The sequence below is a fragment of the Carcharhinus amblyrhynchos genome, unplaced genomic scaffold, assembly GCF_965287045.1.
Source record: "Carcharhinus amblyrhynchos unplaced genomic scaffold, sCarAmb.v2.hapA scaffold_414, whole genome shotgun sequence".
Classification (NCBI taxonomy): domain Eukaryota; kingdom Metazoa; phylum Chordata; class Chondrichthyes; order Carcharhiniformes; family Carcharhinidae; genus Carcharhinus; species Carcharhinus amblyrhynchos.
In genome coordinates this window covers 41,550-53,688 of record NW_027650154.1, presented here as the reverse complement: position 1 = coordinate 53,688, position 12,139 = coordinate 41,550, and the positions used below count along the sequence as shown (strand labels likewise).

The following is a 12,139-nucleotide window of genomic DNA, read 5'->3' as shown; positions in this document are numbered from 1 at the left end:
ACTGGCCCCTAAAAGGTTACTTCCTGCGCGTGAGGGGCGTGTCCTTCTCCGGCCAATCGCACCACCCCTATACGTCACGGGAACGTTACCTCATTGGCCGTCTTTATATCCCGCCCCCTCCCATTGACGTTGTTTTAGGGGCGGTGCCCTAACGCCCGTCAGTCATCCCTCAGCGAGGCACGCCCCTTGTGAGACTCTTGGCCTGGGTCCCGCCCCCCGTCAAATTCTTTCAATGAGCGGTTCAAGCGCCTGTCAATCATAATTTCCCCGTCCCGCACACTCAACCGTCATTTAGTGGGCGGTGTAATGGGCCTGTCAGTCACACTCGTCCCGCCTCCTGTTAACGTCATTTAGTAGGCGGAGATACGCGACTGTCAGTCACCGTCGCCCAGCCTGCTGGTAAACGTCATTTTGTGGGCGGGGATAAGCGACTGTCAGTCACCGTCTCCCCGCCCACTGGATGACGGCGCTTAGTGGGCGGGGGCATGCCGCTGAGAGTGACCATCGCACGCCCCGCTCCCCGTACACGTCATTTAGTGGGCGGGGATAAGCCCCTGTCAGTCAAAATGGTGCCCCTCCCTCCAGGTGTGCCATTTCATGGGCGTCGGCCAGCGCCTGTCAGTCACCATGCACATTCTCCCCGTGTCTGCGTGGGTTCCGTCTGGTGGCACCGGTTTCCTCCCAGTCTGGAAGATGTGTAGGTTAGGGTGGATTGGCCATGCTAAATTGTCCCTTAGTGTCCAAAGATGTGTAGGTTAGGGTGGATTGGCCATGCTAAATTGTCCCTTAGTGTCCAAAGATGTGCAGGTTAGGGTGGATTGGCCGTGCTAAATTGCCCCTTAGTGTCCAAAGATGTGCAGGTTAGGGTGGATTGGCCATGCTAAATTGTCCCTTAGTGTCCAAAGATGTGTAGGTTAGATGGATTGGCCATGCTAAATTGTCCCTTAGTGTCCAAAGATGTGTAGGTTAGGGTGGATTGGCCATGCTAAATTGCCCCTTAGTGTCCAAAGATGTGCAGGTTAGGGTGGATTGGCCATGCTAAATTGTCCCTTAGTGTCCAAAGATGTGCAGGTTAGGGTGGATTGGCCATGCTAAATTGCCCCTTAGTGTCCAAAGATGTGTAGGTTAGGGTGGATTGGCCATGCTAAATTGTCCCTTAGTGTCCAAAGATGTGTAGGTTAGGGTGGATTGGCCATGCTAAATTGTCCCTTAGTGTCCAAAGATGTGTAGGTTAGGGTGGATTGGCCATGCTAAATTGTCCATTAGTGTCAGGGAATCACTAGGGTAAATTGTAGTTCCTTGCAGTCTTGAGCAGAGCAGGAGCCCAGACCAAGCTGTGATACAACCAGAAAGAATGCTTTCTATGGGGCATCTGTAAAAGTTGGTGAGAGTCGTAGCGGACATGCCAAATTTCCTTAGAATCCTGAGAAAGTAGAGGCGTTGGTGGGGCTTTCTTAACTATAGTGTCAGCATTGGGGGGGACCAGGACAGGTTCTTGGTGATCTGGATGCCTAGAAACCCGAAGCTCTCGACCATTTCCACTTTGTCCCCGTTGATGTAGACAGGGGCATGTTCTCCTTTACACTTCCTGAAGTCGATGTCTGTGGCAGAATGGTATGAGTGGTCACCTTCTGTGCTGCATAGAGCTTTTCCAGCACTGGAAGAGACCCTTCAGCTCATCGTGTCCGTGCCGGCCATCTAGTTCCCTATCTATTCTAATCCCGTTTCGGTGAGTAGCCTTTCATGCGCTCATCTCGATGGTGTGAGGGTTCCTGCCTCTTACCACCCTTCCAGGCAGCGAGTCCCAGATTCCCACCACCCTCTGGGTGAAAAGGATTCTCAAATCCTCCCTAAATCACCTGCTCCTGACCTTCAATCTCTGCCCTCTTGTTACTGACCCCTGCAGAGGGTTTACTGACCCCTCTGCTCAGGGGAAAGGTTTCTTGCTATCACTTCTCTGACTGGATGAGACATCCGCCCTCCAGTGCTGCCGACTGCCCTTTAATAAAGTTAGCAACAACTATTTAATTCCATTTGGAGAGAATTTATAGACTATTTCTGCAGTGTTTTGGCACAGATATTTACACGCTGATGACCCACTGCACAAGGACACTATTTCTAACTCTCCTCTAATTTATTTTAGTTAATTATAACACCTCCTACCCTCTCAATAACGCCACGTCTCGCTGACCAGAGCAAAAACTCACGGCCCCATCGCAACATCTGCGGCTCCCTCCCCGCCAGGCTCGTCAAGATGCCCCCGTCCAAATCACAGAATCCCTACAGTGCAGAAGGCAGCCATTCGGCCCATCGTGTCTGCACTGATTCTCTGACAGAGCATCCCACCCAGATCCTATCCCCCTAACCTCACACATTTCCCATGGCCAATCCACCTAACCTGCACATCTTTGGACACTAAGGGGCAATTTAGCATGGCCAATCCACCTAACCTGTACATCTTTGGACACTAAGGGGCAATTTAGCATGGCCAATCCACCTAATGTGCATGTCTTTGGACACTAAGGGGCAATTTAGCACAGCCAATCCACCTAACCGCACATCTGTGCACACTAAGGGGACAATTTAGCATGGCCAATCCATCTAACCTGCACATCTTTGGACACTAAGGGACAATTTAGCATGGCCAATCCACCTAACCTGCACATCTTTGGACAGTAAGGGGTAATTTAGCATGGTCAATCCACCTAACCTGCACATCTTTGGACACTAAGGGGCAATTTAGCATGGCCAATCCACCTAACCCGCACCTAGTTCAGATGGGATTCGGAGGATAAATATTTGGGGTTATGTGGATGGGGTGGGATTGTTGTCAGTGCAGGCTCAAATGGCCTCCCTCTGCACTGTAGGGATTCTATGATTGTTTAACGGAACCAGAACTACAGGGTTGGCCCAGGGGAGAGAGGATATAAAAAATAGCTAAACAACAGAAAAATATGCACCAAACTGGGCCAATAATTATTCACATGAGAATTAACTTTACTTAATTATTACGTCTTTTTAAAATTGTCCGTGTAGCATCTCTTTAAATGGTTCCAGTCTGGCTCAGAGACTAATTAAGCGCAGAATTTGGTGTTGGAATAGGATGCCGGGGAGGGTGTGTGATTCCATGGGGTGATTCCTGTTTGATTTTTGTACACCCTTTTTTTAAAGAGTGTTTAACAGACAAAGCATACCGTCCTTAGAGAAGGAAAGGAGAGAGTGCAGAATGTAGTGTTACAGTCACAGTGAGGGTGTAGAGAAAGATCAACTTAATGCAAGGTAGGTCCATTCAAAAGTCTGACAGCAGCAGGGAAGGAGCTGTTCTTGAGTCGGTCGGTACATGACCTCAGATTTTTGTATCTTTTTCCCGACGGAAGAAGGTGGAAGAGAGAACGTCCGGGATGCGTGGGTGGGTGGGGGGTGGTCCTTGATTGTGCCGGCTGCTTTTCCCCGAGGCAGTGGGAAGTGTAGACGGAGTCAACGGATGGGAGGCTGGTTTGCATCGTGGGACTGGGCTCCATTCACAACCTTTTGTAGATCCTTGCAGTCTTGGGCAGAGCAGGAGACCAGACCAAGCTGTGATACAACCAGAAAGGAAGCTTCTGAATTAAAATGAAAAAAGTTTTATTTAAAAAGAGTTCAAAAGAAATTGAACAGTTCTGACAATTTTTCAAAAGGTTTTGTAAAATGTTGAAAAAGATTCAAAAAAGTTTTGGTAAAGATTTCATAACATTGTAAATAGCTTTGAAACTTTTCTGAAGAAGTCTCAACAAAGTTTCTGAAAATGATTTCATAAAGATTTTAAAAAGGTTCAGATAAAGCTTGGGAAAAGTTTGGGAAAAACTTGGGAAGAGGTTTTAAGTTTGTGAAAAGATTTTAAGAAGTTTCGAGTTAGGTTTTAAGTTTGGAAAAAGATTTTAAGTTTGGGGAAAAGCTTGAAAAAGATTTAAAGTTTGGGAAAAGATTTTTAAGTTTGAGAAAAATTTAGGTAAAGATTTTAAGTTTGGATAAAGGTTTTAAGTTGGGAGAAGTTTGGAAAAAGATTTTAAGTTTGTAAATAGTTTGGAAAAAGTTTCTGAGTTGGGAAAAGTTTGAGAAAGGTTTTTAAGAAGTTTGGATAAAGTTTGGGAAAAGATTTTAAGTTTGGAAAAAGTTTGGATAAAGGTTTTAAGAAGTTTGGATAAAGGTAGTAAGTTTGGGAAAAGTTTAGATAAAGGTTTTAAATTGGGAAAGTTTGTTCATTTCGGGAAACTTTTTGAGGGAAAGTTGCTGAGATTGGAGGCAACTGAGCAGCCATTGAGCCAATGGGAGCAAGGAGGGAACAGGCTGACCAATGGAGAGGCTCCACATACAGAGTCCCTGGCCAATAGGGGCTGGAGAAGGGACACCAACCAATGGGGAAGAGGCTAGCTGGAAGGCAGGCCAATGAGAGCGAGGCAGTGTGTAAAAAGCAGCCAATAGCGAGGTGAGCAGGACAGCAGCCAATTGGAGCGGGATTCACGACACCCAATAGCGAGGAGGGATGAGCTGTTAAACAGCCAATGGGAGAAGGCAGTTATCAGCAGCCAATAGGTGGGCTGTGTCTGCCGGAGCGACTGGGGGGGGGGGGGCGAGTCTCAGCAGCCAATGGGAATGGATTGTGTCTTGCGCCTGCAGCCAATGGGAGCGGATGTTTCCCAGCAGCCAATGGGAGCCGGGTATGTGAGCAGCCAATGGACGAGCTGCTCTGTCAGCAGCCAATGGGAGGGGGGGTGATGAGCGGCCAATGGGCGGGCGGGGTGTGAGAGCAGCCAATGGGAGCGGGGCTGCGGACCAGCCATTGGGCGGGCCGGGTGAGAGAGCAGCCAATGGGAGCGGGGTTGAGGGCCAGCCAATGGGAGAGGGTGCTGAGCGGCCAATGAGCGGGCGGGGTGTGTGAGCAGCCAATGGGTGTGGGCTGTGGGCCAGCCAATGGGAGAGCAGCGCGCGGGTTTGCGGCGGTTGGTGTGATGGAGAGAAGCGAAATTTACTATTCAGAGCGGTACCGGGACGGGGAGTTCGAGTATCGGTAATACTGAGGGGAAATACCCGGGGAGAGGGTCACACAGCCCGGGGAGAGGGGGTATAACCCAGCCCGGGGAGAGGGGGTATAACCCAGCCCGGGGTGTGTATATACTGTATCCCAGCCTGAAATTTACTATTCAGAGCGGTACCGGGACGGGGAGTTCGAGTATCGGTAATACTGAGGGGAAATACCCGGGGAGAGGGTCACACAGCCCGGGGAGAGGGGGTAACCCAGCCCGGGGTATATACCCAGCCTGAAATTTACTATTCAGAGCGGTACCGGGACGGGGAGTTCGAGTATCGGTAATACTGAGGGGAAATACCCGGGGAGAGGGTCACACAGCCCGGGGAGAGGGGGTAACCCATATCACACACTGTATCCCAGCCTGAAATTTACTATTCAGAGCGGTACCGGGATGGGGAGTTCGAGTACCGGTAATACCGGGGTAAACCCGCCCGGGGAGAGGGGGTATAACCCAGCCCGGGGTGTGTATATACTGTATCCCAGCCTGAAATTTACTATTCAGAGCGGTACTGGGATGGGGAGTTCGAGTATCGGTAATAGGGGTATAATACCGGGGTAAACCAGCCCGGGGGTGTGTATATATATATGTATATATATATCACACACTGTATCCCAGCCTGAAATTTACTATTCAGAGCGGTACCGGGACGGGGAGTTCGAGTACCGGTAATAGGGGTATAATACCGGGGTAAACCCGCCCAGGGAGAGGGGGTATAACCCAGCCCGGGGTGTGTATATACTGTATCCCAGCCTGAAATTTACTATTCAGAGCGGTACTGGGATGGCGAGTTCGAGTATCGGTAATACTGAGGTAAACCAGCCCAGGGAGGGTCACAGAGCCCAGGGAGAGGGGGTAACCCAGCCCGGGGAGAGGGTCACAGAGCCCAGGGTGTGTATACACTGTATCCCAGCCTGAAATTTACTATTCAGAGCGGTACCGGGATGGGGAGTTCGAGTATCGGTAATAGGGGTATAATACTGAGGTAAACCAGCTCGGGGTGGGTATATACTGTAACCCAGCCTGAAATTTACTGTTCAGAGTGTTACCGGGACGGTGAGTTCAAGTATCGGTAACTGAGGGGTAAACCAACCCGGGGAGGGGGTATAATACAGCACGGGGGATATATACCCAGCCCGGGAGCAGTACCAGGATGGGGAGATCGAATACCAGTAATAGAGGGGTTATACAGCCCGGGGAGAGGGGTATAACCCTGTGTGTGTATATACTGTACCCAGCCTGAGAACAGTACCGGGACCAGGAGTTCAAGTACCGGTAACAGGGGAGCGAGGGGGGAGTGGGAGTTACCATTGACCATCACTGAATACCCCCCCCCCTCCCACTATCAACATCCTGGGGGTTACCATTGACCAGAAACTGAGCTGGACCCAGCCATATAAATACTGTGGCTACCAGAGCAGGTCAGAGGCTGGGAATCCTGCGGAGAGTAACTCACCTCCTGACTCCTCCAAAGCCCGTCCACCATTTACAAAGCGCAAATCTTGGCTAACTCTTGCAGTGAGGGGGTTGTAATATCAAGTCAAGGAATGTGCAGGTTAGGTGGATTGCCCTTAGTGTCCAAAGATGTGCAGGTTAGGTGGATTGGCCGTGCTAAGTTGTCCTTTAGTGTGTAAAGATGTGCCATGGGAAATGGGTACAGGGAGGGCAGTACCTGGGTAAGATGCTCTGTCAGAGAGTTGGCACAGGCTTGATGGACCGAATGGCCTCCTCCTGCACTGTAGGGATGCATGGAAAACGTGTGTGAATCAGAGTCACAGAATCCGTGGAGACAGGAGCTTGGGGGCAAGAGAGAGAAATGTGAGCAGGTCACCAAGTGTTCAGATCTAAACCCCTCTCCCGGTCTTGGCTGTGTGGGTGGGAGGAGTGACAGTGACAGTCAGATTTCCAGCCTGACAAGCTTTCCTTGCTCTGCTGTTGAATGCCACGACTCAGCCTTTTTCCTTTCTCCTCTGTTTCCCCTCTTTCTACCCCCCCCCCCCCCCAAAACCCACAGCCACGTCATGCTGCCCAAGAAGATCGCCAAGATGGTCCCCAAGACGCACCTCATGTCCGAGACTGAGTGGAGGAACCTGGGAGTCCAGCAGAGCCCAGGGTGGATTCACTACATGATTCACGAGCCAGGTAAGGCCGTGTGCTTCACCCTTCAAAGCAGCAGCCAGCAGTGAGGGATCCATCTCCTCGCAGGAGGTCTGGGCAGCACAGTGGGTTAGCACTGCTGCCTCCCAGCACCAGGAACCCGCGTTCGATTTTAACCTCAGGCCACTGTCTGTCTGGAGTTTGCATGTTCTCCCCGTCTCTGTGTGGGTTTCCTCCCACAGTCCGAAAGATGTGCAGGTTAGGGTGGATTGGCCGTGCTAAATTGTCCCTTAGTGTCCAAAGATGTGCAGATTAGGTGGATTGGCCATGCTAAATTGCCCCTTAGTGTCTGAGATCTGGGGTGTAGTCTCTCTCCCTATCTGTATGGTTCAGGGGCCCGTGGGGTTGGGAGGGGTGTTTGTGTGTGTGTGAAAATTTCCCCTCATCTCTGTTTTAAAGGATTGTCCCATTAGCCTGAGGTTGTGCCCTCTGGTTCTAGTTTATCCTACTAGTGGAAACATTCTCTCCACGTCCACTTGGAGGGATTAGCAGGGTAAAAACGTGGGGTTACAGGGATAGGGCCTGGGTGGAATTGTTGCTGGGGCAGACGCGATGGGCCAAATGGTCTCTTTCTCTACTATGGGGATTCTGTGAAGAGCTAAGTCACACCCTGACGTCCCGCTTGCCTCAAGTGCATGGATTCTACGAAGCCTTTTGTAGTCGGAACGGCAGTGCCTCGTGAAGGTTCCAATTTTCAAACCGATTATGACACAGCTCGGTGTGTTGCTGTCCCTTTGCGTGCCGCTCCTTAAAACTGACCTCTTTGACCGAGTGTTTGGTTACCTGTTCCTAATAATTCTCGGTGCATTCGATATTGTCCCCTTGATGCACCGTGGGACCCTGCACTTCACGAAAATTGCTGTCGAAAGGTGGTTGTCACTGAGCTGACCTGTTTTGTTGTAGGTAAAATAATACCTCTGAGATTGTTAGTGAGTTAAAGTACAGTAGCTTTTATTTCAAAACGCTGGCGTTTATTCCAGAGCTTTGGGAGAAACTGGTTCCTCACAACGGACTACCAGACTTCTCATAGAACACAAACACAAGTGGGCAATCACGACACAAGTTTCCCATTCCGGCCAGAACTCCAGGATTTCCTTCCTTGGTCTGATACAGCTCCAGATTTAGTCAGGAATTACAGTCCTGCAGTCAGGACACAGGAAACCCCTTCTGCAGCAGTACCGGCATCCCTCCTTTGAAGTTACTTGTACGATCGCGGCTGTCCCAGCAGGACTCTTCCTGTTAAAAGCTGGTATCGCGATCTGCCATCAGCAGCTGTCAAACGCCGGTACCGTAAACTACCATCTGTGTAACAATGTCCAACTAACACAGATAGGTAAGGTTTGCAAAGTCTACAAAATAACAGCCGCATTAAACGATCTATCTTTATAAAAATGAGAGTTAAAGCATGTAAGACATGAACAAGTAAAATATTAATGCCAGGAGCAGTATAAGCTAAAGGAGATCGGTCATGAGGAAGGGTTACGTTTGTGACATATTCTCGGTACAAAATCCATTAATCCTTTCCCCCCCTTCACTTTCTTCCTCAGAGCCTCACATCTTATTGTTCAGGAGACCGCTTCCCAAGAAAGAACTCGAAGGGATCTGACCGCGCGGGACTGGCCACCGACAGCCCCCTCCCAACACATCGCTCCTTTGTCTCTGCCGCGGCTCCCAGCTCTCTCTGACACTTGGGGAGCTTTCCCAGGGGAGCTGGGATTATCGACGTGGCTCCCTGCCCAAGTCCACCTTTCCTTTCCCGATTTCACCGCACTGTTCGAAGACTTCTTGGGGAGAAAGGAAAAAGAAGAATTATCCGGATTGTACAGCTTCCTCGCTGCTCCTGGATCCAGCACCGATTCATCTCCTTCCCTCGCCTTCCCGCCGGACACACCGACACGTGTGAAAGACTCTTGCGTGAGCTCCAGGAATTCCTGCCTTCATCGCAGTCCGATGGATGCTCGCGGCAAGGAGTTCCGGGGAATTCCTGCTCGGGGAGCAATGACCAGTTACCTGCCGCCTTTGCTGTGCCACCTCGGGCTCACTCCAGTCCTGTCCAGGCACACAGCGAGCGTGCGGAACGTTGGTGGTCGTGCCTCATCGACACGTACCCGCGGGGCACAACGGTCCAGCGCCCGGCAGGATGGCCACAACACTCCCCCGGCAAGGTCTCCCGCCTTCGTCCACCTTGCCCGCAATGAGTGGGGGTCGCTCGCTGAGGTTTCTGCACTCCTCAATGCTAAATCCCGGGCAGCAACGGAGTGAGGCTGAAGCTAGTCTTTGACCTTCAGACAGGTTATTCTTATAACACCTCAGCAAAACAATATTCTCTGGCCATTTCTCCCCCCTCCTACCCATTGCACATGCGCGTACGCTAGCGCACACACACCCAATGCTGCGACCATTTCCACTCTTTTTCAGGTCGAACCAATTAAGCAAACAGAGGACCATTGGAAAGAGTAGCACACACACACACCCCCCAACCGTAGCGTCAAACGCAGACAAACTGGGTCAGAAACCTTAAAGAAAATCTGAGCCAAAATGTGATTAACGGATTCGGTTAAACAACCCAACTCAACGCACCCCCCACCCCCAAATTCAATTGGCGTAACAAGGGCAGCACACTGAGTTAGCACTGCTGTCTTACAGCACCAGGGAACCGAGTTCGATTCCTGGCTCGGGTCACTGCCTGTGTGGAGTCTGCACATTCTCCCCGTGTCTGTGTGGGTTTCCTCGAAGTGCTCCAGTTTCCTCCCACGCTCCAAAGATGTGCGGGTTAGGGTGATTGGCCATGCTAAATTAATTGCCCCTTAATCTCAGTGGGGGAATGAGCTGTGAAAATGTACTATTTTGTCAAATCCCCCACCTCCCCAACTCTCAACCCAACAGAAATCACTCCAGAAGGTGCTGGAAAAACTCAGCAGGTCTGACAGAACCAACATTCTGCTCCCTTTCCACGGAGCTGCTGAGATTTTCCCAGCATTTTCTGTTTGTGTTTCAGATTCCAGCATCTGCAGCATCTTGCCTTTATTGTAGAAATCTATCCCTCTCGGATTGGACCGAGATCCACCCTCCTGTTAGGAAGTGCTTCCTGGTGTCCTAGAAGAAACTAGAAGCAAGAGGAGGCCATTCGGTCCTTCTGAGTCTGCTCCACCATTCATTCTGATCGTCAAATTCAATATCCTGATCCCCCCCCTTCCCCCCCATATCCCTCGATCCCTTTAGCCCCCAGAGTGATATCTAATTCCTTCTCCAAGTCACACAACGTTTTGGCCTCAACTCCTTCCTGTGGGAGTGAATTCCACACATTCCCCACCCTCTGGGTGAAGAAATTTCCCCTCTCAGTCCTAAAAGGTTTACCCCTTATCCTCCCCCGCGTCTCCTCCTGAACGGTCTGCATTTCATAGAGTCAGAGAGGTTTACAGCATGGAAACAGACCCTTCGGCCCAACGTGTCCAAGCTGGCCCCTTTTTTTAAACCCCTAAGCTAGTCCCACATTTGGCCCATATCCCTCTATACCCATCTTACCCATGTAACTGTCTAAATGCTTTTTAAAAGATAAAATTGTACCCGCCTCTACTACTGACTCTGGCAGCTTGTTCCAGACACTCACCACCCTCTGTGTGAAAAAATTGCCCCTCTGGACCCTCTCCCCTCTCACCTTAAACCTACGCCCTCTAGTTTTAGACTCCCCTACCTTTGGGAAAAGATATTGACTATCTAGCTGATCTGTGCCCCTCATTATTTTATAGACCTCTATAAGGTCACCCCTCAGGGGTTATTCCCCCATAACCCCTGATCCCCTTATTAATCAGGAACCTATCTATCTCTGTCTTAAACACACTCGCTGACCCGGCCTCCTCTGCGGCAAAGAGTTCCACAGATTCCCCACTCTCTGGCTGAAGAAATTCCTACTCATTTCTGTTTTAAAGGATCGTCCCTTTAGCCTGAGGTTGTGCCCCCTCTGGTTCTAGTTTTTCCTACTAGTGGAAACATCCTCTCCACGTCCACTCTATCCAGGGCCTCGCAGTATCCTGTAAGTTTCAATAAGATCCTCCGCCCCCATCCTTCTAAACTCCAACGAGTACAGACCCAGAGTCCTCAACCCGTTCCTCATCCGACAAGCTCTTCCTTCCAGGAATCATTCTTGTGAACCTCACATTTGGGGTTTGACCTCTTCCCTCGTCTGCCCGTTGGCCCAGACAGGACACCCTATCCTGTGAGGGAGGGGGGTGGAATTAAGTAGAGTGACAATCGGGACTCTCACTCGAACCGGGCTGCTGTACTCCACTAAATCTCGAAAAAACAGAAGCATTTACCTTTCACCGACACCCACATGTCAGAAACTAGAGTAATGTTTCACAAGACCTTTCTGCAGCTGTCCTTTTGGGGGTGGGGGGACAAAGTGGCAACTCTAAAACTCATTCATCGTCATTTCCCGTCACGCTGCTATTCACGTACCTGAAGCCATATCCTACCTGGTAAATTACTGATCGCGCGCACACAGTGATTGTGTGTGCCTGTATCCAGCTGCCCACCCCCCGCCACCCCGTGTCCCATCAGTCTGGACCAGAGACACTGATCCGATGTCGGGTCTCTCGCGTTGAGGGGGGGGGGTGAGGGGCTCGATTTTTAACCCTGTGCCCGGGGAGGGTATTTCGGGGTGAATTTGAAACTTCACCCGCTCCCCTGCTTGCTCCTGAACGCCGGGGAGGGGGACTGTGTCGTACCGGACTCCTCCTGTGCCGGATGTTTCTGAGTTTTAATGTCTCCTGAGCTTTCGATAAAGGTTTATTGCTATCTATCTTGTATCTGTGTTTTTAATAAATTTCTAATCAGTGTCACTACTTGCAACTGTTTTTTTAACGTTCGTTCATGGGATGTGGGCATCGTTGGCCAGGCCACAGTATTGCCAGTCT

General features: G+C 50.4%; 1 protein-coding gene across 1 annotated transcript; it reads left to right on the top strand.

Annotated features, from left to right (window-relative positions):
- The first annotated feature begins 4,965 nt into the window (after window positions 1-4,965).
- Window positions 4,966-11,749, top strand: LOC145339351 (cyclin-dependent kinases regulatory subunit 1-like). The gene is made up of 3 exons (XM_080183795.1): window positions 4,966-5,047; window positions 7,081-7,208; window positions 8,771-11,749. Exons 1-3 carry the CDS (start codon window positions 4,989-4,991, stop codon window positions 8,827-8,829), a joined length of 246 nt encoding a protein of 81 aa, XP_080039921.1. The 5' UTR covers window positions 4,966-4,988; the 3' UTR covers window positions 8,830-11,749.
- Window positions 11,750-12,139: the final 390 nt, after the last annotated feature.

Bases quoted from the DNA above. Each gene is read 5' to 3' on its own strand.
- LOC145339351 (XM_080183795.1), top strand. From the start codon at position 4,989: ATGGAGAGAAGCGAAATTTACTATTCAGAGCGGTACCGGGACGGGGAG. The intron at 5,048-7,080 runs GTAATACTGAGG...CAAAACCCACAG, and splicing joins GACGGGGAGTTCGAGTATCG to CCACGTCATGCTGCCCAAGA. The intron at 7,209-8,770 runs GTAAGGCCGTGT...TTTCTTCCTCAG, and splicing joins CTACATGATTCACGAGCCAG to AGCCTCACATCTTATTGTTC.